The sequence below is a fragment of the Dendropsophus ebraccatus genome, chromosome 15, assembly GCF_027789765.1.
Source record: "Dendropsophus ebraccatus isolate aDenEbr1 chromosome 15, aDenEbr1.pat, whole genome shotgun sequence".
NCBI lineage: Eukaryota > Metazoa > Chordata > Amphibia > Anura > Hylidae > Dendropsophus > Dendropsophus ebraccatus.
Window position 1 is genome coordinate 49774528 of NC_091468.1, and position 26623 is coordinate 49801150.

The following is a 26623-nucleotide window of genomic DNA, read 5'->3' on the forward strand; positions in this document are numbered from 1 at the left end:
CCTGGATAAAATGGTGATGTCACTTCCTGGATAAAATGGTGATGTCACGACCCGACTCCCAGAGCTGTGCGGGCTGTGGCTGCTGAAGAGGATGATGGCAGAGGGATGCTCAGTGTCCCTCCAGTGCCCTGTGTCTCTCAGTGTCCCCCTGACATCATCCTTCCCAGTAGCCACAGCCCGCACAGCTCTGGGAGTTGGGTCGTGACATCACTATTTTATCCAGGAAGTGAAGCCTTGATGCAGTAGTAAGTTCAGTGAAAAAAGCACTTTAGGGTACAAACCCACTTAACGTATTTGCTGCGTGAATCAGTCTTAAAAAAAAAAGCAGGCAAAACGCAGGTTGGCTTTATACAATTGTTCTGCGTTAAAATACGCAATTGCGTATTTTTGAAGCGTGAAGCTACATGCGTTTTTCGCACAGGTTGTTAACAACTGATGCTTTACTAACAACAAGCTTCACGCATCAAAAATACGCAATTGCGTATTTTAACGCAGAACAATCGTATAAAGCCAACCTGCGTTTTGCCTGCTTATTTTTAAGACTGATTCACGCAGCAAATATATCAAGTGGGTTTGTACCCTTATAAGCATTTCCTGTAATAAGTGTATATTGGTGATTTGTATAACTTTTGGGGGGCAATACAATACTTTAATAACATTTTTCACCGGACTTCTCCTTTAATCAGATACATGTGGAAATTGTATTTATAACAAAAATAATAAAAAATAAAATATGGGGGTAGGGGGGTTTATCAAACCTTGTGCAGCAGAGCAGTTGCCCAAAGCTGCAATCTGATTGGTTGTTTTGGGTACCTTCTCCAACGTTTGACACATCTTCCTCAAGTGTTTTATTTTATTAAATCAAATTAATTTTCATCTTTAACAATGTACGCCAAATCCATGACCAGTCCTGCTGTGTCGGCGGCCACCCGTATGCCATTACATTTTGCGGTAAAGCTATCTAATATCAGAGTCTCTTTGGCTAGTAAGAATGGAGAGATTTCTGTGCGATTCCGGGGGCTGAATGGCTGACATGGGCTCCCGAGCACAGTCCACTTTAGACCCTCTTTCCTCTGGAGAAGCTGACAGCCACACATATGTATGGTTTCTATATGGTCACTATCAACACCGACTTCAGGAGGTATAGACCAGAAGTGACCGTCCTGTGAATCCGTAACAATTTCTCCGCCATCGTGTTCTAAACTTCGTGCCACGGCCTCTAATGAAGAGCAAAAGCTGTCGGCCACCTGCCTGTACTCAGAGGCTGTACATCTCAGCTCTTCAAGATGGCCGCTCTGCATCCTTGAACTCTGTAAAAAAGAACAAATACATCAACTATCCACAATATGCAGTAACAAGTGTTCACTATAAACCACCCCTACTAGTTATAAGGGTTAGATGAGAAAACGCCGCCATGCTAGAACACCCTATTTTCAGCTGTGATGTGTAGGAACACCTGAAAGGAAGCATTCAATTTCCCTGTACTGCCATCAATGAGAAATGAAGTATCTATATATTTGTGGTTTGTCTGTGTAAGACAGGTCTCCAGTGAAAGGCATCCTACATATAAGTTTCCAGTAGTGTGAAGGTGAATGGGTTCCATACACGCTGCGTGTATGGGACCCGGCCCTTTTAACCCCCCCCCCCCCCCCGGTCGCCTGCCCACAGCCCCGAGCATACATTACCAGCTTGGCGCCGCGGCTTGATTCAGGCTCCCATCACTCCTCTTCAGTCAATCAGTGCACTGCAGCACTGATTGGCTGAAGAGGAGCAAGGGGATCCAGGAGCCTGAAGGGGTTAAAGGGGCCGTGTCCCATACACGCAGCGGATGTGCTGCATGTATGGGACCCATTCACCTTCACACTACTGGATCCGCAGTGGATTTCGCTGTTAACTCGCAGCGTGAAATCCGCTGCGGATCCGGTACGTATGAACGTAACCTAAAGGGGTTGTCCAGGGGTTGTTTTTCTTTTAAATCAGCTGGTTTCATAAAGTTATACAGATTTGTAATTTACTTCTATTAAAAAAATCTCAAGTCTTCCCATACTTATCAGCTGCTGTATGTCCTACACGAAATGTTGGTTTATTTTCAGTCTGACACAGTGCTCTCTGCTGACATCTCTGGCCGACACAGGAACTCTGTCTTTGTTTTCCTGTAGGACATACGGCAGCTAATAAGTACTGGAAGACTTGAGATTTTTGAATAGAAGTAAACTACAAATCTATATAACGTTATGAAACCAGTTGATTTGAAAGAAAAACATTTTCGCTGGAGACCCCCTTTAAGGATTTATGGAAAAAAATGAACGTGTCAATAACCCAATAAAAGGCAATGGGCTATAAAACGGTCAGTGCTCACTGAAAATATCAGGGAGCATTAGAATAAGGTCTAATTCAAAAACAAAGTAGGGACACTGATCCCACAAGGAATCTTGTGTCAGGTAACATCAGCTGTGATGCCAGATGTCATGCTATGTTTTTCTTCTGCCAAACCAGTGTACTAAATGATATCGGTTGAATCTAGTTCAGGCATAAAACTGACCACACACCATTGATACATGTGAACAAAGCCCAAGAGATCACACGCTGTATGTGCTCTCCACTTACCGGAAACATGAAGATCCTAACAACCCCAACTCACGTTTCTCCTATTGACATGTCAAAAGTTGAGATCACACCAGGCCTCTGTTCTGAGTTATTATTATTATATTATATTATTATATATTATTATGAGTTATAGTAAGGGGCTGGCACCTAATCAGACTGATAGCCGGAGTTGTGCTGCAGACTTGGCAGGATTCAGGCTCCATTAAATCAGTGAACCGTGTCGCCAGCTAAATCGATCGCAGGCGGTTTTAGGACTGAGACCCGATGCAATCTTTATGTTAGACACGTCTGAGCAAAGTCAAAAAATGCTAATATTAAAAGTACGACTTTAACTTCTACATTATATTGTGCCTATCATGTGACCTTCCACTGTCAAAGGGCAAGCTAAGATTAAACTGCAGGAGGCTCCAAAATATGTTGTTTGTAAAAAGCTGTTTATTAAGCAGCAATAAATTATTTTGTCGTGCACATTATTAAGTCCCTGGTACCTTATAACGGATATAAGCAGCTATGTGTGCTTCTGTGCAGCCTCCACCAAGCAGGAGCCAGGGTTCCTTCAGTAGATGATTTAAAGTGTGTTCAGCTGCCTGACACGTCCGCTGGGAAAAAAAAAAGAAAAAGAAATGAAAATGTATAAAAAGAAGAGATTTTTACTGTCCCTACCCATCACAAAGTAATGCCAAAGTAAGATTTGTTCTAAGCAAAAGGATCAATTATAATGGTCCGACACTGTCACAGACTATTCTACATTTTAAAACAGATACATACAGTAGGGGGCTTAAAGGGGTTATCCAGCGCTACAAAAACATGGCCACTTTTCCCCCTCTCTTTTCTCCATATTGGGTGGGGTTTTAAACTCAGTTCCATTGAATAATACAAAGAAATGAAAAATGCCCAAAGTAACTAGTCCTAAATGCACCAACAACTTCAAACACCACAAAAAAAAGAAAATAACCCTTGATAAAGCCACGCGAAACGCGCGTAGGGTGAGTAGGTGGGTAGGGATGGTGATCCCAACCTATTGGGAGGTACAATGTAACAATTCCTTTATTGCCAGAGGCATGATACCTAGTTTACCCAAAGGTTAAAACTTAACTTTTATTTAATTGTATGAAAATTAAAAAGAAGAAAAGAATCCCAGCGGTGTAATGTGTACATACAGTGCTCTTATTAAAATAGGGACATTGTAATACTGGCTCTTATCACAATAATTACGTTGTTGACTGTGTTCACACAGTGTGCGGTACTTGGGAGGGAATGCAGCGGTACAGCAGTGTTCACTGCGCGCTCCGTGAAACTGGGGGTTACTTCACCACCTCAGAGTTCTATTCAAGGATGCGCGGGGTGTCGCTATTCGGCGTACACTTGGGAGAAATTATGATACTGCTGTTAAGCGATACACTTGTGTAGCAAACAATGTATTGCTGGCGACAGTAATGGTTCCCTGTGTCTATGCACAATACTGGGATACCGGATCGTCGTACCGTAATTGAAATGGTGATAACCAGGGGGGTGAGTGAAACGGGTAGCTCCCGTGTTATATGAGAGATGTTGCAATGTATAGCTTAGCCCGATTAATGCCCTTGCTGCGGGCTGGCAATGCCGACCGTTGCCTAGGACGGTGATGTCTCTTTCCCTCTGGTCACTATTCACCAATGCTACCACATGTATATAGTATCGCCCTGCTTCCCTAACCCATTATAGTCTGCCAACACAATGTCCCTAATCTAAAATTGCCAAGCCTATGTCTAACTAGTTTCGTCAGGTACTCTGACTATCTCAAAGTAATCGGCTATGGCAGGCGGGCGGACAGAGGGATGCTTTAAACCCTCCGTATACCGCATCACCCGTGGTCAAAATCCCTAACTCCCAATCAGATGCAAGAATGGATCATGGATGATGTGTATGACACTGATGGGCAGCGCTGTTGGCGGTCCCATTGGATTAGAGAGGGAAGCGTTTGAAGTTGATGTTGGCGGGTATCACTCCTCCGTTCCTCCCACTGACCGTTGGAATCAGTTTACCAGTTTTCGCGCAGTTTTCGGACTTAAAGATTGGATCGAAAAGGTTTTTCGCGCATGCGCGCATACTTAGGAATTTTAGACTGAAGATATCTCCGGCGCATGCGTGCGGGCTCCGAAGAGATTGTCCATGTCTTCCCCAGGCGCCTATGCGTAGGATACAGTCCTCTGAGGTGCAGGATGTCCGCGTCTGCGTTTGACCTTGGACATCATGTTGGAGTCCGGTAAAGCAGTCAAGTCACTTGTGTGTAAATGCTTATTACAATACAGTATTTAATACAAGTCCTAATTGATCTGTCTATAATTGGAAAGTATTTTCTGTATTTAAAGGTGGGTTAATGTGTTATTGTGGTGGACGATGAACTATACGCTATATGTTCATTCTCTATTATATGATAAAATGATACAATGGAAGGGGGGAGGAGGGGAGATAAGTTTGGGGATTTAAGACCTAAAAAGAGTACTGTCCATTCCCTTAACTGGGTATTGATCTATTGCTTTGTCGGACAAAGGAGGTAACCTGGTGATAATGAATAAAATGGACTACAGAAATATGTGTATGGATCTACTAAAAGATACCACCACATATAGTGTACTCAAAAACGACCCATCCAAAGATTTCAAACTACAACTACGTGACATATTACTTGAAGCTAAAGGCAACAAGCGCATCACAGAATCCGAATTCAAAGCTATGTTCAATCCTAATCCGACCCTTGCTACTTTTTACTCCCTTCCCAAAATCTATAAACAACGGAATCCAATACCTGGAAGACCCATCGTATCTGGTAACAATAACCTTACTGAAGGTATCAGTAAATACATTGATCAGATTTTAGCTCCCTTTGTCCAAACTCTTCCATCCTATATTAAGGACACCACCGAAACAGTAGTTAAACTACAAGAAATAACAGTAGGGCCCAACGTGAAGATAGCTAGTCTGGACGTTGAAGCCCTGTATACGAGCATCGAGCACAACCATGGAGTAAGAGCCGTCGAATTCTTCCTCAGTACCAGAGGGAATACCTATTGCCCTCATAACAAACTAGTGATCAAACTACTTCGGTTTCTACTTACCCACAATTTTTTCATCTTCGAAAGCAAATTCTACCTGCAAACCAAAGGCACAGCGATGGGCACTAGCTGTGCCCCCACATACGCCAATTTATACCTTGGGTGGTGGGAGGCCACCATGGTATTCAGTGAAAACATGCAAAAGTATACCGATCAGATACTCTTTTGGGGCGCTACATCGATGACGTCCTACTTCTATGGGACGGAGATGTATCGTCCTTCAATAGCTTTGTAGAAGAACTCAATCACAACGAGATTGGCCTCAAACTCACCAGTGAAATCCACAATAACCACATCAATTTCTTGGACCTAAAACTGACCTAAAGCCACAGCTACAAACAGCTTCCTACAATGGCAGAGTTTCCATCCAAAACCGCTAAAACAAGGAATACCGGTGGGACAATATCTCAGGGCAAGACGTAATTGCTCCTCCGAGACAGCCTTTCAACAAGAGTGTAACACCTTATATCAACGCTTCATCGACAAAGGATGCCCTAAAAGAGTACTACACAGGGCATATTATAGGGCCAGGAACACCGACAGAAACACTCTTTTGAATAAAAATGTGACCCCTAATCCTACACCTAAAACAAAACGTTGCATAGGCACCTATGATGTAGCACACTACAAAATTAGACAAGTTTTGGCGCAGTATTGGCCCATCCTACAGGCGGACCCAGACCTTAAAGATGTGATATCCAATTCTCCTAGTGTAACATACAGAAGAGGAAGAAACCTCAGAGACCATCTCGTCCATAGTCATTTCTCACCTGAAGAAACAATACCCAAAACCACGTGACTTAAATCGGACATAAAGGGCTCTTTCCCCTGCGGAACATGTACCTACTGTAAATTTCTACCCAAAACAAAAACATTCTTGGATTCCAAAGGCGAAAAATCTTATACAATACCACAGTTTATGAATTGCCAATCCAAGGGCATAGTATACGCCGCGTAATGCCCTTGTGGCCTTCTTTACGTCTGCAAAACCATTCAGCATTTTCGTAATCGCATCGGGTCTCACTTGAGCAACATAAGAACCAAAACAGATACCAGCATTGCTCGCCATATGAATCTGCATCATAATGGCAATTCACAAGGGCTTACATTCTGGGGCATACAACTTATCAAATTGGGCCAACGTAAAGGAGATCTCAACATCAAATTGTTACAGGCAGAAGCACGCTGGATACATAGGCTCAAGACACTTGCGCCTCAAGGGTTGAATGAAGGTTTCACCTTCACCCCCTTCTTATAAATATTAATTATATAGCAATAGATCAATACCCAGTTAAGGGAATGGACAGTACTCTTTTTAGGTCTTAAATCCCCAAACTTATCTCCCCTCCTCCCCCCTTCCATTGTATCATTTTATCATATAATAGAGAATGAACATATAGCGTATAGTTCATCGTCCACCACAATAACACATTAACCCACCTTTAAATACAGAAAATACTTTCCAATTATAGACAGATCAATTAGGACTTGTATTAAATACTGTATTGTAATAAGCATTTACACACAAGTGACTTGACTGCTTTACCGGACTCCAACATGATGTCCAAGGTCAAACGCAGACGCGGACATCCTGCACCTCAGAGGACTGTATCCTACGCATAGGCGCCTGGGGAAGACATGGACAATCTCTTCGGAGCCCGCACGCATGCGCCGGAGATATCTTCAGTCTAAAATTCCTAAGTATGCGCGCATGCGCGAAAAACCTTTTCGATCCAATCTTTAAGTCCGAAAACTGCGCGAAAACTGGTAAACTGATTCCAACGGTCAGTGGGAGGAACGGAGGAGTGATACCCGCCAACATCAACTTCAAACGCTTCCCTCTCTAATCCAATGGGACCGCCAACAGCGCTGCCCATCAGTGTCATACACATCATCCATGATCCATTCTTGCATCTGATTGGGAGTTAGGGATTTTGACCACGGGTGATGCGGTATACGGAGGGTTTAAAGCATCCCTCTGTCCGCCCGCCTGCCATAGCCGATTACTTTGAGATAGTCAGAGTACCTGACGAAACTAGTTAGACATAGGCTTGGCAATTTTAGATTAGGGACATTGTGTTGGCAGACTATAATGGGTTAGGGAAGCAGGGCGATACTATATACATGTGGTAGCATTGGTGAATAGTGACCAGAGGGAAAGAGACATCACCGTCCTAGGCAACGGTCGGCATTGCCAGCCCGCAGCAAGGGCATTAATCGGGCTAAGCTATACATTGCAACATCTCTCATATAACACGGGAGCTACCCGTTTCACTCACCCCCCTGGTTATCACCATTTCAATTACGGTACAACGATCCGGTATCCCAGTATTGTGCATAGACACAGGGAACCATTACTGTCGCCAGCAATACATTGTTTGCTACACATGTGTATCGCTTAACAGCAGTATCATAATTTCTCCCAAGTGTACACCGAATAGCGACACCCCGCGCATCCTTGAATAGAACTCTGAGGTGGTGAAGTAACCCCCAGTTTCACGGAGCGCGCAGTGAACACTGCTGTACCGCTGCATTCCCTCCCAAGTACCGCACACTGTGTGAACACAGTCAACAACGTAATTATTGTGATACGAGCCAGTATTACAATGTCCCTATTTTAATAAGAGCACTGTATGTACACATTACACCGCTGGGATTCTTTTCTTCTTTTTAATTTTCATACAATTAAATAAAAGTTAAGTTTGCCTCTGGCAATAAAGGAATAGGGTGAGTAGGTGAGCGGGACTTCATGGAATACAGGCATCCTCCATTGTCTATAATTATCTAATATATTTTTTGGTGATTTCACTGTGTATGTGATACCTATCTAGTATCTTTATTATTCCCCAGGCTCTGTCTGATTGTTGTTTACATCATGATGTGTGCCATCTAGTGGAGGCTGTCTGTATTTCTCCAATTTTACATACTTTCATTAGCACTTTGTATGCATGTGCAATGTATGCATGTGCAATATATGATCCTATAAAGTATATTTATATGTCCCCTCACTGTTTGTTTGTCCATTTGTTTGGTTCTGCTTCACTCCCTTTATTTTTAATGAATTTTATCAAATATGAATTATCTAAATAAAGGTTTTTGATAATATCTACTTGTGATTGTCCTGCATTTTCTGATCCTTCATTGGATTTTTCTTTTTTTTGTGGTGTCAGTTCCATTGAAGTAAATGGAGCTTAAAGGGGTACTCCAGCGGGGGGGGGGGGGGCACTTTTTTGCTGGGACCAGCCAGTCAGTGAAGGATCCGTTTCAAGTCCGCTCAGATCCCGCCTGAGACGTATCGTCTCGAGCCCGCGTCAGACACCAGGAAGTGGCCGGGAATCGGGGACCCGAGCGCCGAAGCGGGACCCGCCGCTGGATCCGGGGAGGTGAGTAGACGTCTTTTCCCTCAGCCACCTCCTCCCCGGTCCCAGCAAAAGAGTTCCCCCCCCCCGCTGGAGTACCCCTTTAATTGCAAACCACACCTGAACTGGAGACAAGACAGGGGGAAAAGTGGCCATGTTTTTGTAGCGCTGGATAACCCCTTTAAAATGCTATACAACACAGGTGTCAAACTGAATACTCAATAACAATTGTCTACTTACTGTAAGCTCTTTTAAGGAGGTCTCATGCCGGTTGCAGAGCACAATAGTGCACACAGCGGTGTCATAGGGTTGGAGATGCAGGAATTGCTTATTCCCATAGGACGCTTTACTGATCTGCTTAAGGCGGCCATAACAAGTGGAGGAAACTGGACCGAGGGAAGCTATAGGCTGTGCACCTGGTAAAGAAGGGGAAAAGTACAGATAATCAAATACAAAAATAAACCGTGGAAATTTCTACAGTGTATACTTATTCTAGTTTATTCACGTCCAAATCAGAAGGGTAAAAAACAGCACAGTCCTACAATACTGACAGATTAGAGGTGGATATAGTAGTCTCTTGTCCAGACCAAGATCTGGGCGTGATCTGGCCCCACTTTGAAGTGCTAATGAGGACATAAGTCATATGTCCTTAAGAGGTTAAAGTGTCACTGTCTTATTATTATTATTTTTTTTTTTTTTTTTTGCAGAAATCAATAGTCCAGGCCATTTTAAGAAACTTTGTAATTGGGTTTATTAGGCAAATATGCCATTATCTGCATTCAAAAAGACTTTCCCCAGGTCCCCCCCCTCCTCTCTCTCATTCACTGCTCATTATCAGGAAATCTCGACTCTTTTACATCAGTCGGGCCCTGTCTGTTCTATGGAGAGGGGAGGGGGAGATTAGTTGGCAACAGAGAGCAGAGAACAAAGGATTACACAGCGGGAGCTGTGTGAAAGCCGGTATTCAGAGGTCAGTGCTGGCTTCATGAGGAGATAGCCCGGTGAAGTAGCTGTAAATTAACTCTTTGTTGTCCTGTTTTAGTGCCTCATCTCCCTCAACCCCTCCCATCTCCATAGAGAACAATGAAAACAGGGGGAGAGCTTCAAACTGCTTTTTCATGATAAAAATGCATTTTTGTCTAATAAACCCAATTACAAAGTTTCTTAAAATCACTTTTACTATTGATTTCTGCAAAAATAATAATAATAATTTAAACAACAGTGACACTTTAACCCTTAGAGGACCCGGCCAATTTAAATTTTTGCATTTTCGTTTTTCCCTCCTTGTGCTTAAAAGGCCATAGCACTTGCATTTTTTCACCTAGAAATTCACATGAGCCCTTATTTTTTGTGCCACTAATTGTACTTTGCAATGACAGGAATTTTTTACTATAAAGTACACTGCAAAACCAGAAAAAAATTCAATGTGTGATGAAATCTAAAAAAAAAACAACAAAAAAAACGCATTTCTTTTATTTGGGGTTTTTACACCTGGGGTAAAACTGACTTGTTATCCATGTTCCTCAAGTCGTTACGATTATAATGATATGTAACATGTATAACTTTTATATTATCTGATGGCCTGTAAAAAATTCAAACCATTGTTACCAAATATACGTTCCTTAATATCGCTCTATTCCCAGGCTTATAGCGTTTTTATCCTTTGGTCTATGGGGCTGTGTGAGGTGTCATTTTTTGCGCCATGATGTTTACTTTCTATCGGTACCTTGATTGTGCATATATGACTTTTTGATCGCTTTTTATTACAATTTTTCTGGATTTGATGCGACCAAAAGTGCGCAATTTGGCACTTTGGGATTTTTTTGCGCTTATGCCGTTTACTGTGCGAGATCAGGTATGTGATTAATTAATAGTTTGAGCGATTACTAGAGATGAGCGAATCTGGAGCATGCTCGAGTCGATCCGAACCCGAACTTTCGGCAATTGATTAGCGGTGGCTGCTGAATTTGGATAAAGCCCTAAGGCTATGTGGAAAACATGGATATAGTCATTGGCTGTATCCATGTTTTCTAGACAACCTTAGGGCTTTATCCAACTTCAGCAGCCACCGCTAATCAAATAGCGAAAGTTCGGATCGACTCGAACCCAGACCCGGTTCGCTCATCTCTAGCGATTACGCACGCGGCGATACCAAACATGTTTATTTATTTATAACATGGGAAAAGGGGGGTGATTCAAACTTTTATTAGAGGAGGGGGCTTTTTATTAAAAACAACACTTTTATTTGTACTTTTACACTTATACTAGAAGCCCCCCTGGGGTTATTCCCTCTGGGGGACTTCTAGTATAAGTGCACTGATCTCTCATACAGATCTATGCTGCATAGATATGCAGCATAGATCGATGAGATAGGCACCGGCTTCTTCAGCCGGAAGCAATCGAGTGCCGAGCCGGGATCAGTGCCATTACGGCGCTGACCCCGGACGGGGTAAGATGTGTGGATCGCTCCTCCGGGACAACGTTCCAGAGGAGCGATCCACCCCACTAGACACCAGGGAATGGCTGCATCAAGTAATCGGATGCAGCTGTCAACTTTGACAGCTGCATCCGATTACTTTATTAGCGGGCACGGTGATCGGACCGTGCCCGCTAATAGCCGCGGTCCGGGGCTACGAGCGACACCCGGGACCGCGGCGGTTCAGAGCGCGGCCCTGCTCTGAACACATGGAGGCGACCCTGGACATACGGGTACGTCCAGGGTCGCCTAAGGGTTAAATCTTCTGCTAGCCGTGACTACTTGACCGAAGAAGACCGCCCAGATGACTAGATAAAGGTAATCAGCATGCGGCATGGGAAACTTTAAAAGTTCTTTTTTGGAGACTAGGAGAAGGGCTGGTAGCAATGATATATGGGGGATTTATAGCACTTTATCTAACGCTGCAGGGCCGTTTTGGCAGAGATTGGTCCCCTTTAAGGGTATGTGCACACTACGGAAAAGAGGCAGAATTTCTAGCGGATTCTGCGTCAAAATGCATGCGGAATTCGCTGGAAATTCCGCCTGGAAAATATGAACATTTGTCCTTTCAAGTGGTTTTAATTGGCTTTCCGCTCAATCGTGCACACAGTGGAATTTTCTGAGGGAAAATTGCGCCGTGAATCGCGTTCCACCAGAAGAATTGACATCTCAATTCTTCTAGAGGAATCCTATAGAAGTCAATGGGGCTTGAATTCTGATCAAATGTTGCCAGAGCTGAATAGGCGAGGAATTTCAAACAGAAAACGTTCCTCTTCAATACCTCGCGGAATCCGTAGTGTGCACACACTCTCACACAGAAAAACAATTCAACCCTAGGAAAACCAACAGAAGGCAATGTAGCAAGTATAATAATGATGCAAAAAACAGCAGCAGAAAAAAATAAGGATAGCAAATGGGTTGTACAGAGGATCCGATCAATGTATTCAAGATTATCAGTGTTAGGCTATGTTCACACACCATAATATTTTTTTAAAAGAATGGTTGCTGTTTAATGGAAAACAACAGCCGTTCTTTTAAAAAATCTTATGTTGTGTGAATATCGACAGAAGGAATCTGGGGCAGTCACTTGATTGTCTAGTTTGTTTGATAAAGGCTCGATTAAAAGTGGCAGCACAGTTTAAAGTATATACTGACATATATGGAAGATACAGTGTATACACGGACAGTGATTAGATCCTCCATATATGTCAGTCCAGTGTATGACCTGCTTTACCCTGCCACGCTATGTACAGCAATGTCAGTACTATTAGAACTGAAAATCCCAGTGCACCAGATGGTCATACACTGGACTGTATGACCATTGGGTGCGCTGGGACTTGCAGTTCAAATAGTAGTTACCTTCCAGTACGTAGACCAGCAGGGTGAAGCAGGACCCAATTGCACATATTAGAGAGGTATGCGAGGCGTGCCAAGGCAGGGAGGGAGTACTCGGCAGCTCAGAAGAGCGCCCAAGGAACGCCCCGAATTGTGTGGGCCCTACGTCCCAAACCAAGATGGTGTCCGGGGCTGTAAGATGGTCTTGACAAACCCGGAGGTAAGCTAGTTCCAGTGACCTGCAGGACCAGGGTAAGTGGGGTAAGATACTGGAATTGCCTACAAAAGTATATTATGAAGTTATATAACTTTTCATGTAGGGAGGGAATGTGGGAAAACATTTTTCGCCGCACAGGCTCTGTCTACATTGCGTCTGAGCCCAACGATTGCCATGTGTTCTGGGAAAAAAAGACAGCAGCATACACATCAAATGCATCTTACACATGAAAGCCAAAAAGAGTGCTCGTGGCCTCTATCGGGATGGCAGCTATCGGCGTATCCTTCCTACTGCATAGGAAAAGCTTCAGACTGTGTGCTTTGCATAATGCCCCCCCACTCCAAAGGAAAAAACCCTCAGATTCACTTCAATGAAAATGAAACTAAGTTGCGGCCATGTTTTTCTAAGCTTGGATTGCTTACGGCATATGTCTGAGCCTTCTGTCAGCAGTATCAAATGAAAAATCCTCAACTGATCTGATATCTGTGATATATTTTCTTAAGTGGTACCTTATGCCAAGTCAAACCTTCAGTCCAGCGACTGGCATTGGTTTCTACCCCCCCCCCCCAATCCACCAATGTTAACTCATAACAAGTCAGAAGTTCTTCATAACTAGAGCTACACAGTAACAATTTTACATTGTATTAAACACATCAATATATTATTACCTGCCATTTGACTTAATGGTTCCATAAGAGCAGATCCTAGCCTGTCCACAGCAAGGACGTTGTGTTCCTTCAGATAGAGTTTCAGTGATGGATGGATCACTTTTTGGCACAGCAGTATTTGCACCTGGTCTTCCACCAACTGCTTCCCTAAAATAATCAACTGATCCAACATTACTTTTTCTGGATCTACACCAGCCATAACTTCCACCGTGCCGTCTCCAGTATCACTAAATTCTCCACACAATGATACTGAGAATAAAGCTAACTTAAGGTCGGTTGATGGTAGTCCGGAAGGGATCAGTCTGCTCCAACTATAGGCTGACAATTCAATCAGCACACCAGGAAAAAAGGCAGAGTCCATTACACTGGGGCCTTCAACAGTCACAGTCAGAGTTCTTCCTAAAATGTGACTGGGACTGGATTCATTGGGGACTTTGTGAAGGAAAGATCTAACAATGAGCAGACTCACGTAGTCTATTTCTTTCACGGTCATCATGCATGCTGGCTTGCTAGAGAGCAGGGACCGGGTTAAATTGAGAAGTAACCTGCTGTGGGTAAAATCTACTCTAACTTTGCAAGCACAATCCTCCGACTTCAAGTAACTCAAGCACATGTCTGATAGACTCTTGTTTAATCGAATCACCTTGTGGGTTGAGACTGATAAACTCAGGCCTCTGTCTATCAAGGTGCAGCATAGGATCGCTGCAAAGAGTCCACAGTCACTGAAGGTGGATATATGATTACGTATGGAGGCAACTAATAATTGTAATGCTGGGTGGCTGACAGATAATCCACCTAGTAAGGCAGCGGAATGTGAGGTTGTAGTAACACACCCTCCACTACCATTGTGAATCTGCTTCAGTCTTCCAGAGGGGCCATAGCAAGAAGTCACTATCAGCCGTAAGACACTCAATGGTTCCCTAAGTGATGCACTGGTTAAGGGCCCGGCTGTACACAGCGATGGCTTTTTCTGCTCCACTCTTTCCATTAGGACTCTGTAAAATTCCAATTTCTCAAGAAAATAAAATCAGGATAAGATTTAAAAATCATATAATTTATTAAGCTCACACCAACGGGGGAGGGGGATGTGTAACGTTACAGATGTACGCTGACCAGTATTCATATTGTTATCAACATTGGTGAATTGTGAATTATCCCGGGGCAGTATAAGAGTCGGTATGTTTAGTCGCTGCCTTTAGTATCTTTGATGGCCGTGTTATCTCTAGCAGAACTCTTTGCCACCTTCTGAATTATATACGTCCCAAAGTGGATTCCTAGAAAGGCAGCCCCAGCGACCCAGAACCAGTTCTTCCTCACAAATGATTTCTGTTTCATGGCTCCTTGGCTTCCAGCTGAAGAAAACGAGCACTTCAAATAAACAATCTGGAAAAGAAAAAAAAAATTCAATTAAACCTATGTCAACATTTTTTCAAGTTCATTCTGAAATTCTTGTGGCAAAATGTAAAAAAAATTGCTACTGTACATAACATGTAGCTGGATCATGGTGGCCAGGATTGCAGTAACAGCCTAGAACAATGAGTTTCCATAGAATATAAATTAAAAAGGAATAATTCTAGCATAATATATATATATATATATATATATATATATATATATATATATATATATATATATATATATATATATATATATACACACATACACACACACACACACACACTGTATATTAAAAAAAAAACCAAACACCTACTCCCCTGCCCCAATCCCCCACTAGTCTGAGAGCTCACAGGCTTGCTGCTTCCTGTGATATGGTGTCCCTGCAGGAAGCTCCTGGCTGCAGTGACTGCTTGGATGAGCAGCAAGAACCAGGAGCTGTCAGACCTGCAGGGGAGTGGGGGAAATAAGTTTTTTGTCATAGCACTCTGACTCATTTTTAAAGATGTTTTTGAGGCCGGAAAATCCCTTGGGGTTTTGTATTGTCCATTGTGAGTCCATTCACAGTTCTGTGAGTCCATTCACAGTGTAGCGGCTGGACCGGGTAACTGTATATCAGCTGCCATTCACTTGTGCAGAGTTGCAGTTAAAGGGGTTATCCAGCGCTACAAAAACATGGCTACTCCCCCCCCCCCTCTCTTGTCTCCAGTTCAGGTGTGGTTTGCAATTAAGCTCCATTTACGTCAATGGAACTGAGTTACAAACCCCACCCAATCTGGAGACAAGAGAGGGGGGGAAAGTGGCCATGTTTTTGTAGCGCTGGATAACCTTTTAAGCATTGCAAATGGCGCCAACTGCTTCCAACCCTGTTCCCTGTGTAGTACAGGCGCAGAACAACTGATGGCCGGGGTGCCAAGCTTTAACATCCAAAAGACAATAACAGATGACATTTTTGCCTATACCAAGTAATCCTATAAGCCAGGGGTAGGGAACCTGGGCTCTCCAGCTATTGCAAAACTACAACTCTCATCATGTTTGTACAGCCAAAGCTTTAAGCCCCTATTACATGGGGCGATTCAGGGGAGCAAGCCAGCGTCGACCTGTCAAGTTAGCGCTCACTTGCTTCTTGATAACCGCTGCTGGTGTTATTACACGCGCCGACAGCAAGCGGGTATGAGCAGGGAGGGCCGTGGGGAGCTGCCATGGTTATCGCTGGATTGTCCAGACAGTCTGCTGCTTCCGCTCCTATTACACGGAGCAATAGATCGCTGCTATCTAGATTGTTAATTTTTCAACATGTTGAAAGACAGCGATCAGCCGACATCGTGCATGTCAGCTGATCGTTGTCTTCTATTACACTAAACGATTATGGGCCGATAATCGCTGTGTAATAGGGCCCTTAGCTTTGGCTGTCCAGGCATGATGGGAGTTGTAGTATTGCAACAGCTGGAGAGCCAAAGTTCCCTACCCCTGCTACAAGCAAACATTTATAGCTGACAACTGGACGACCCATTCTCTAAGATGGGGCACCCCACAGATCTGCTGTGTTATCCCGAGCCAGGGTGAGTAGTGGACGGCAGGGCACTTCTATCATTACAGAGGCAAAAGAGTTTTACATGGCACCCATTTCTGGCTAATAGAAGTGTCCCCTCCTATAATAGCCACAATGCTTTTGTACAATGCCCTGCGGGGTGTTGTACATTCAAGCTGTTCTCCGTTAGTAGCCATGCTTCAAGGAGGGGGATCACTTCCCTACACAAATGACTTGCTGTAGTATGCAACAATCTGTCCATAAATCTCCACATAAAACTGGAAGCATAAAGACGTACAGTAAGGCTACGTTCACACGTAGCAAAACTAGCGGAATGCCGTTAGCCTCCCTCTCATAATGGGAGTCTATGGGAGGCGCGCGCTGCTGTTCTCACAGCGTCTCTCCTCGCTGAAAAATGAACATGTTTATTCTTCAGCGCGGGGAGAGCAGCAGCGTGCGCCTCCCATAGACTCCCATTATGAGAGGGAGGCTAACGGCATTCCACTAGTTTTGCTACATGTGAACGTAGCCTAAGACCCCAAGCATGGGACCACAATATAGCCATGAGCATTGCGCCTTACTGCAGATTTGTTCTTTTAGGGTGCGTTCACACCTACAGGATCTGCAGCAGATCCGCAGCAGATTTGATGCTGTGTTCAGTTATTTAAATGAAATCTGCTGCAGAAAATCAGCTGCAGATGCTGTAGGTTTGAACGCACCATTAGGGTGCGTTTACACGTACAGGATCCGCAGCAGATTTGATGCTGTGTTCAGTAATTGTCACACCGATATCCTGTATGTGTGAACGCGTCCTTAGCATGCTGTGTAATAGGAAAACAGACTGATGTAACAGACACCTACCTAAAGGACCACAGGCACCACACTATTTTTCATTCGTGTCCGTTATTTTGCGTTTAAGAAACCGAAGAACGGACGGCAATCGGCCTTCACCCTCGGGATGAAAGATTGAGCTGTACTGCATGTTATACCAGCCCCAGTGTATCAATCCAAGACTTGGTATCATAACAATCAAAACTTTGTTGTTCTTCCATATTGCTCCCATCACTGGCACCAATCTACATAAAAACACAAAAATCAGAAAAATAATACTACAAGTCAGGAAAAACACAGTTGGGACTGTGAGGTAACTTTCAGTCACTTTATTTTTATTTTTTGAGATGGGGCGAACACTTTTGAGAACACTTAAAGGGGTTCTTTGAAAACTTACTAGTCCCCTATCCACAGGATGTGGCAGGGGGTCTGTCCTTGGCCCCTGGCTCCTTTGCTTTGAATAGAGCAGCTGGTCGGCCCGTGACTCGCAGCTCTATTGATTCTCACAGATCACAAGCAGCAGTGTATACTTACCAGCCATGCCGCTTGTGATCCGGCATCTGGCTCTCTGATCTCTGCTGTAACTTCGGGCCTGAATATACAGCCGGTACGAGGACCAGAGAGCCAGACGCAGGATCACAAGCAGCGGGGCTGGTAAGTATACACTGCTGCTTGTGATCTGGAAACTGACAGCACAGATATATATGTATTGCAGTGAAAAGATAGAATCAGGGATTTGAAATGATGAAATGACCACGCTGTTCCATCATTTCCCTAGGGAATTGATCAAATCACTGACCCCTTTCAGGGAAATAATGGAATGAACTCTATCATTTCCCCCTGTGACATAGAATTTGCTTACCGTATCGCCTCTCTGCTCCCCCCGGCCTGTCAGCTCCGCTCCCCGTCCGTCGCCGTCTACCTGCCGCTCCGCTCCCCATCCGCCTGGCCCTGCGACACGCCTCCTGCTCCCCCAGCCCGTCTGCTCAGCGTCCACCTAAACGCCGTATGCCTGCCGGGTAGGTGTCGCTCTGCTCCCCCGTCCACCCCATGCCTGCCGGGAGTTCCTGTCCAACCCCCCGCCGCCATATGCCTGCCGGGAGGCATGTAGCTCTGCTCCCCCGTCTGCCTCCGCCGCCAGACGTAGACTCCTCGATTGTTCATTCCGTCATTTCCCTGAAAGGGGTCAGGCATTTGATCAAATCCCTAGAGAAATGATGGAACAGCCTTGGGGAACACCCCATGGGCTTTATTTCCTAATTTGTATAAAACTCCTAAAAATCCTTATACACACAGATTTCTCGGCTGTGGGGGCCACAAATGGTCCGTTTACACGGAGCGATAATTCGCCCAATCTATCGTTTAACGATTTTGAAGCAACAATTTCTTTTTCATAATTATCAGCGTTTAGACAAATAAATCGTTAGAAAAATCTTTATTGCGATCGTTTTTAAGATCTCTTAAGCCCATTTCACACATAGAGTGACTCTTTGAAAGACTGTTTACACGAAGCGATCTGCGAATTTTTAGCGAACGACCAACGACGATTTGAGAGCACGTTAAAAGATCAAAATTAACAATTTGTCCCTTGTACGTTCGCTGTGTTTACACGAGCCAATTATCGCTCAAATGCCATCGTTATCGTGAAAATTCGAACGATAATTGTTCCGTCTAAACGCTCCAAAAGGCGCACTGATCAGCCGCTTGTTTGCAGGGACGTTACACGGCACAAGTTATGGGAAACAGCCCAGTACACGCTCGTTCATCAGCCGATCAGATCTTTTGCGCCGTACACGGCATCGCCGTCAACTGACACATCACATACAAACCGCCTCTATTGTCCATAGCAACCAATCACAGCTTTTATTCTGTATTCTATTGCTGACAAGTGAAAGCAGAGTTGTAATGGGTTGCTATAGGCAACAAAGGCATCAATCAAAACGAAAAAAAAAAATTAAAAAAATTAACCGTTGCCATCAGCAACCAATCAGCTGTCATCTATCAGGTAGGGTCTATAAATAAACAATAGGTTGCTATGGGCAACTGATATCACAACCAATGCACACAAAACTGTGCAAAGTATTACACTGTATACTGACAGACTATCCAGTCAGGTACACACTCCACCACGTGACCACAAGACTGTGGCGTCCCCCACATACACAGTGTACGGGCACACAAGGGCAGCCGGGGCTCAGCCTTACCAATACAGCGCAGCCGGTTATGTCACAGGAAGCATAGAGGAGGCGACACACCGGCGCTGAGGTCACCTTCTCCTCCAGAAACAGTAATGACGCGGCCGCTCAGCAGCCAATAGGATCGCGGCTTTGTTCAGTCTTGCATAGGATTCTATGAAACGCGCTCGGTGATTGGTTGTTGAATAACCGTAAACTGATTAGGTGAGGGAACTAGGAAACGATGGGAAAGTTACATATAGCGAGGTAGCTGGGCTACAACAACATGGCCGCTTTTACATGTTGCAGACAACGGACAGGGAATGAGCAGCTGAGCGACCTCTGACGTATGCAGAAACCCGCATATATATTATCCTCCGCCTTATACCGGTGCAGTGATTCACATGTACTGTCACATCATCCCGGTGACTCGTACAGCCCGCACCTCTGGGACTTACGGAGATAAGGCCAGCTAGGGGTGGGGGGCGGAGACTGAGGAGCACAGATAGTGAGTGCAGTGAGGCATGCCGGGAGTTGTAGGCACGTGTGGAAACAGGAAGTAGAAGTGTAATCAGCGTGTAGCCGGCACTGATAGCAGCCACACCAGGCGTAACCTGGACAGAAAGGAAGACACTACTGACTCCTCAATGTGCGAGTAGTCTCCATTTTTCATGGGGGTGGGTGGGATTCTTGTGTAATATCATGTAGTACCCCAGCAGGTATTATACCGTGTACTGTTACAGTTCAGCTCCTACATACTACATGTGCAGGAGCCGGCTTGCTAGGCATTGGACATCGGGTTTCACTGTCAAACCAGCTTTAAGGCCAGGGGTGCTTAACAACTTTTAGTGAGGGTCTACTTACCGGGGTCTATTGTCAGCTGAGGGTCCACTTACCGGGGTCTATTGTCAGCTGAGGGTCCACTTACCAGGGTCTATTGTCAGCTGAGGGTCCACTTACCGGGGACTATTGTCAGCTGAGGGTCCACTTACCGGGGTCTATTGTCAGCTGAGGGTCCACTTACCGGGGTCTATTGTCAGCTGAGGGTCCACTTACCGGGGTCTATTGTCAGCTGAGGGTCCACTTACCGGGGTCTATTGTCAGCTGAGGGTCCACTTACCGGGGTCTATTGTCAGCTGAGGGTCCACTTACCGGGGACTATTGTCAGCTGAGGGTCCACTTACCGGGGACTATTGTCAGCTGAAGGTCCACTTACCGGGGTCTATTGTCAGCTGAAGGTCCACTTACCGGGGTCTATTGTCAGCTGAGGGTCCACTTACCGGGGTCTATTGTCAGCTGAAGGTCCACTTACCGGGGTCTATTGTCAGCTGAAGGTCCGAGCTGAACATCCATAGGAAACGTGTTGTTTTGTTATTATTTCACAAATGTCGTTGAACTATTTACATACAGAACTGATGCTTATCAGTAGAGATGAGTGAACCGGCCGAGGTTGGGGTTCGTATGAACCTGAACTATCGGCTTCTGATTCCCACTGTCTGCCCGCTCTGTGGAGAGGGTGGATACAGCCTAAGGACTGCCTAGAAAACTGGGATACAGCCTATAGCTATGGCTGTATCCCAGTTTTCCAGGCGGTCCTCAAGGTTGTATTCACCCTCTCCACGGAGCCGGCAGACAGCGGGAATCAGAAGCCGAGAGTTCAGGTTCATACGAACCCGAACCTCGGCCGGTTCACTCAACCCTACTTTTTAGCGGGAAAACTGGCATTTTTTTTTTACTCTTATCACCAGCCCTTATATTGCCCCCCTGTGTGCTCCCCCAGTAGTATATAACCCCTTTGTGCGCTCCCCCAGTAGTATATAGCCCCTTTGTACACTCCTCCAGTAGCATATAGCCCCCCTGTGCACTCCCCCAGTAGTACATAGCTCCCATGTGCGCTCCAACAATAGTATATAGCTGCCTGCTTTGTGCTCCCCAGTAGTATATAGACCCCCTGTGTGCTCCCCCAGTAGTATATAGACCCCCTGTGTGCTCCCCCAGTAGTATATAGATCCCCTGTGTGCTCCCCCAGTAGTATATAGATCCCCTGTGTGCTCCCCCAGTAGTATATAGACCCCCCTGTGTGCTCCCCCAGTAGTATATAGCTGCCCGCTTTGTGTTCCCAAGTAGTATATAGACCCCCTGTGTGCTCCCCCTCCCATATAGCTCCCACTGTGTACTCCCCCTGTTTGTATAGAGATACCCTGGGTGCTCCCCCTGTTTATATAGAGACCCCCCTGTGTGCTCTCCCCCATTTGTATAGAGACCCCCTGTGCTCCCCCTCCCATATAGCATATAACATAAAAAAACTAACACTTATACACACCTGGGTCCTGCGGCCACAAAAGTGACTGACAGGGAGGGAGCCAATAGTAACTATGAGCGTTTGTTACTGTGCAGAGGTATACTGAGCTACAGCCTAGGTCTGGACAGCTGTCTTTCACGGTACGCCAGTTGAGGACTCCTGCTATATTGTACCAAATATTGTACCCCCCGCCTCTGTCTTCATGTCAGTCTCCCTCTGTGCTGCACATCCTTGTGCTGGGCCCACTGAGCCAATTGGACACTAATAATTGGCTGAGCAGGAAGGTTCTTGTAATGCATAGGTGCAGCGTAGCAGGGAACCAGCAGGGGGAGCAAGAGAGCATAAACCCAGGGTTTAGATAGAAAACATTCTCTAAAGTACTACTTTTAAAGACATGTCATTTATCGCTACAGATTTTGTTAAAAATTCTGTCATAAAGATTAAATAATTTATGCCGGAATAGATGGGAAAAATTTATTTTTTACAGCTAAAATTGCTGGCCAAAAAGCAGTGTGTTTACATATTACATCAGGCAGGCCATGAATAGGTCAATAGTGGGCTGACTCCTGACACCCTGCTGATCAGATGTACGAGGAGGAGCTTGTTTCACTGTGCAGCTGGGAGGATGAAGGTCATTTTCTTTAGTTTTCAGGAACATAGTTTATCGGATATGTTATTGAGGCAGTTTGGTGTATGGGGTGGGACTACCGTCCCTACTGCACCAATCCACCGCAGCCACCCCCCTTCTAAAGAATAAACATCCGGCGTCCTGCAATGGCACTGAGGTCTAAAGTAAGAAAATGAAAGGGGTAGTACACCCCAATTTTTTTTTTACTTTTAAATCAACTAGTGCCATAAAGTGCCAGAGATTGGTAATTTACTTTGATTAAAAAAAAAATCTCAAGCCTTCCAGTACTTATCAACTGCTGCATGTCCTGTAGAAAGTGGTGTATTCTTTCCAGTCTGGAGACCAGGAGAGGTTTTCTATGGTGATTTGCTGCTGCTCTGGACCGTTCCTGTCATGAACAGAGGTGGCAGCAGAGAGCACTGTGTCAGTCTGGAAAGAATACACCACTTCCTGTAGGACACACAGCAGCTGATAAGTACTGGAGACTCAGGTTTTTTTAATAAAAGTAAATTACAAATCTCTGGCACTTTATGGCACCAGTTGATTTTTTTTTTTTTTTTTTGTGAACTACCCCTTTAATGTAATCTTGGAACAAGAGTAAAGCTTCCCAGCATGTAGGTTTTGTTATAGGGTTTGGATCCATCTGAGGGTGAATACACAAGAGGTGTATGGTGCGGCAGACATTAGAGAGAATGGGATCTCTCCTTCTAACCACCTGTGTCTTCTCTTGAAGCCCTGACAGCTATAACGTGAGGATTATCCCTGGAGGCGGCTGCTCGGCCTGCCCCGCCATGTTTTGCTGAGTAAAGGAATGTGAATGTACCTGCTGTGCTGATATCTTTCTCTGCTGATCATTGCAGGTCTCGTGTCTGGACGCCATGACATGATGTCTGACAAACTTGTTGTGAAGGTAAGAACTAGTCATTACACGGATCACTGTCCGCCTCTGGCTTATAAGACTGGGAACATGTTGCAGAAACGATGCTGGTTTTGTGCAGAGAAAAAAGTGTTTTTTTTTGGAGCCAATACAAGAAGTGGATTCAAAAGTAATAGGAAATGTAAAGGAAGGACGTATAGTTCCTGCTGGATCCACCTCAAGCTTTGGCTGTACTGGAGATGACCTATATCATGTCTATACTGCATGTTCCTGGCCTCTACAGCTCACAGTATTGTTTAAAGGAGAGGTCTGGCGAAAATTTTTATTTAAGTATTCTATTGCCCCCCAAAAGTTATACAAATCCCCAATATACACTTATTACAGGAAATGCACATAAAGTGCTTTTTCCCTGCACTTATAACTGCATCAAGGCTTCACTTCCTGGATAACATGGTGATGTCACTTCCTGGATAACATGGTGATGTCACTTCCTGAATGACATGGTGATGTCACTTCCTGGATAAAAAATGGTGATGTCACTTCCTGGATAAAAAATGGTGATGTCACTTCCTGGATAAAAAATGGTGATGTCACTTCCTGGATAACATGGTGATGTCACGACCCGACTCCCAGAGCTGTGTGGGCTGTGGCTGCTAGAGAGGATGATGGCAGAGGGATGCTCAGTGTCCTGTGTCCCTCAGTGTCCCTCTGCCATCATCTTTTCCAGCAGCCACAGCCTGCACAGGTCTGGTAGTCGGATTGTGACATGACCATGTTATCCAGGAAGTGACATGACCATGTTATCCAGGAAGTGACATCACCATGTTATCCAGGAAGTGACATCACCGTGTTATCCAGGAAGTGACATCACCATGTTATTCAGGAAGTGACATCACCATGTTATCCAGGAAGTGACATCACCATGTTATCCAGGAAGTGACATCACCATGTTATCCAGGAAGTGAAGCCTTGATGCAGTAGTAAGTGCAGGGAAAAAAGCACTTTATAAGCATTTCCCGTAATAAGTGTATATTGGTGATTTGTATAACTTTTGGGGGGGCAATACAATACTTTAATAAAAATTTTCACCGGACTTCTCCTTTAGGGTAGCTTTACACGTACCGGATCCGCAGCGGATTTCACGCTGCGAGTTTGCAGCGAAAGCCGCTGCGGATCCTGTAGTGTGAAGCTGAATGGGTCCCATACACGCCCATTGCCGGAGTTGGGCTCAATAGACTGACAATGGAGTCTGTATCCCGGTCTGTCAGTGAGTTATGTGCACAGCTGTGCCTAATCAAAACTTTTGACCTGTCTGTGTAACATGTCCAAAGTTATTTTTAATTGACAGTATCGCTTTGAAGCTTTCCTGTCCTTTTTAGTAACTTTTTGACATGTCATCAGATACGTCAAAAGTTATGGATTGCATGAGGTCTCTCCAAAATACAGTCGGGGGAGTGCGTAGCAGTACGCTCCATTCCCTTGATGGTGGAACATCCGCCCCCCACCAATAAAGAGGTTCCAGTCCTCAAGATGAACCTCTTCTTTTCTACCAGGCACAGCCTTGTGGTACATCACCTCTCGTTTTATCTGCGAGCTGCATGACCATGTACAGCTGCCATCACATGTATATAACTATGCTTAGTAAGCCAAAGGACATAAGATGTTTAGCACAATGCGCTGTGCAGCTTATATTTCCCTTAGGTTGCATTCATATCACGTTTATGCCATTTTGTTGGGCTCTATGTTGGCTTCATGTTAGCAGAATGGGAAGCTGATGTAGAGTCCGATGTGCTCATTGACTATTAAAAAGTGATTGATAAATGTGATGTGCCTTATGTAGCCTCATTAAAATTCACACAATGGGGGAGACTTATCAAACATGGTGTAAAGTGAAACTGGCTCAGTTGCCCCTAGTAACCAATCAGAATCCACCTTTCATTACTTACAGACTCTTTGGAAGATGAAAGGTGGAATCTGATTGGTTGCTAGGGGCAACTGAGCCAGTTTCACTTTACACCATGTTTGATAAATCTCCCCCATTGTCTTCATAAACTTATATAGTCACTGTTGTTTTAAACAACTCCCCTCCATGTAATTTTTAATATTTCTGTAAAGAGGTTATCCGGGATTAGAATAACCATGGCTGTTTTCTTCCATAAACAGCATAATTCCTGTCCTCAGTTTGGGTCTGGTATTGCAACATACCACATACAGCCCAAGAACAGGTGTAAAGCTGTTTGTGGGAGACAGTATCCGCAAACTCTAAAGTGCTAATTCAGGGTGTAGGCTGCATTGACCTGTCCGTAAATTTTATGGACAATGAAGGCCTGTGCTGCATTGTTTCCCATCCGGCATGATGTATCAATATCATCCCGGCAGCTGGGAAACAGTTTGAATCTCTGAGGCACTGTAATGACAGACCCGCGGAGATTCAAACACTTTCCTGGCATGATATTGATACATCATGCCGGGCAGGGAAACACTCCATGACAGGTCTTCACTGTCCCAATGTCCGCAAAATTTACGGACGTGTGAATGCAGCCTTAGACAACTGATGGCCTATCTTCAGGGTGATTGATCGGATCCAGCTCCTGGGACCCCCACCAGTTACCAGAGCAGAGGACCTGTGTTCTCCCTAATTGGATGGAGTATTACATGTACACTGCCATTCCATTCACCTCTATGGGTCAAATGAAGACAGCGAAGTATAACCCTCAGTTATCTTTATTCGGCTCATAGAGTTGGAAGTTGTGTGATCTCAATTTCTTTGTAGTAACCATATGGGGTTATCACTCAGCTTTTTTAGAGTTCTGAACAGCTCTGAGGTCTACATAGTTCCGCAGCAATAATCTTGAAGATCTTGCATATGCACTTCTAAGAAACTACATTTATTGGTGCACAGGTTGTGGAATCCCCATGCATTTGGAACTATTTCATATTTACTATTGCGCTGCAGTAGATCTATAACTTTCCCTCTGGAAGTTGTGTAGTCCAGTGCTATTTTTTTGTGCCCACTAGATGGCGCTGTACCTCCACGTTTTAGTGTTATCCGCACTTCTTTGCCTGAGCCTGGGCTCTGGAATGAAAATAGCTGACACAATAGAAAGTGCTGCATTCTTTTATTAGAA

General features: G+C 44.6%; 3 protein-coding genes across 9 annotated transcripts in view; 1 reads left to right on the forward strand and 2 right to left on the reverse strand.

The window, feature by feature from the left end:
* Positions 1–638: 638 nt before the first annotated feature.
* MKKS (MKKS centrosomal shuttling protein) lies at positions 639–14749 on the reverse strand. Its single transcript, XM_069954758.1, has 4 exons — positions 13758–14749; positions 9302–9477; positions 3096–3206; positions 639–1310 (listed from the first exon to the last, which is right to left on the reverse strand). The coding sequence occupies exons 1-4, from the start codon at positions 14743–14745 to the stop codon at positions 867–869; spliced, it is 1719 nt and encodes a 572-aa protein (XP_069810859.1). The 5' UTR covers positions 14746–14749; the 3' UTR covers positions 639–866.
* Positions 14750–14790: 41 nt separating this feature from the next.
* On the reverse strand, positions 14791–20117 carry LOC138774149 (uncharacterized). Of its 2 annotated transcripts, none has more exons than XM_069954767.1 (2): positions 19719–20117; positions 14791–15140 (listed from the first exon to the last, which is right to left on the reverse strand). In XM_069954767.1, exon 2 carries the CDS (start codon positions 15090–15092, stop codon positions 14940–14942), a length of 153 nt encoding a protein of 50 aa, XP_069810868.1. In that variant the 5' UTR covers positions 15093–15140; positions 19719–20117; the 3' UTR covers positions 14791–14939. The 2 variants fall into 2 exon arrangements, with proteins under 2 accessions (XP_069810868.1, XP_069810867.1); XM_069954766.1 differs by lacking the exon at positions 19719–20117 and adding an exon at positions 17545–17634.
* SLX4IP (SLX4 interacting protein) overlaps positions 19924–26623 on the forward strand; it is a 112777-nt gene continuing 106077 nt past the window's right edge. For 2 of the 6 annotated variants that reach the window (XM_069954761.1, XM_069954765.1), the window contains exons 1-2: positions 19924–20035; positions 23479–23528. In XM_069954761.1, coding sequence (XP_069810862.1) covers positions 23502–23528 — 27 coding nt within the window. In that variant the 5' untranslated portion in view covers positions 19924–20035; positions 23479–23501. Of the gene's footprint in view, positions 20036–20237; positions 20366–23314; positions 23368–23478; positions 23529–26623 lie in introns of those variants that run through there. The other 4 variants (XM_069954759.1, XM_069954764.1, XM_069954762.1 and 1 more) reach the window with 3 other exon arrangements.

Bases quoted from the DNA above. Each gene is read 5' to 3' on its own strand.
- MKKS (XM_069954758.1), bottom strand. From the start codon at position 14,745: ATGGAAAGAGTGGAGCAGAAAAAGCCATCGCTGTGTACAGCCGGGCCC. The intron at 3,207-9,301 runs GTAAGTAGACAA...TTTTTTTCCCAG, and splicing joins CCTCCTTAAAAGAGCTTACA to CGGACGTGTCAGGCAGCTGA. The intron at 1,311-3,095 runs GTACCAGGGACT...TCTTTTTTACAG, and splicing joins CTGCTTATATCCGTTATAAG to AGTTCAAGGATGCAGAGCGG.
- LOC138774149 (XM_069954767.1), bottom strand. From the start codon at position 15,092: ATGAAACAGAAATCATTTGTGAGGAAGAACTGGTTCTGGGTCGCTGGG.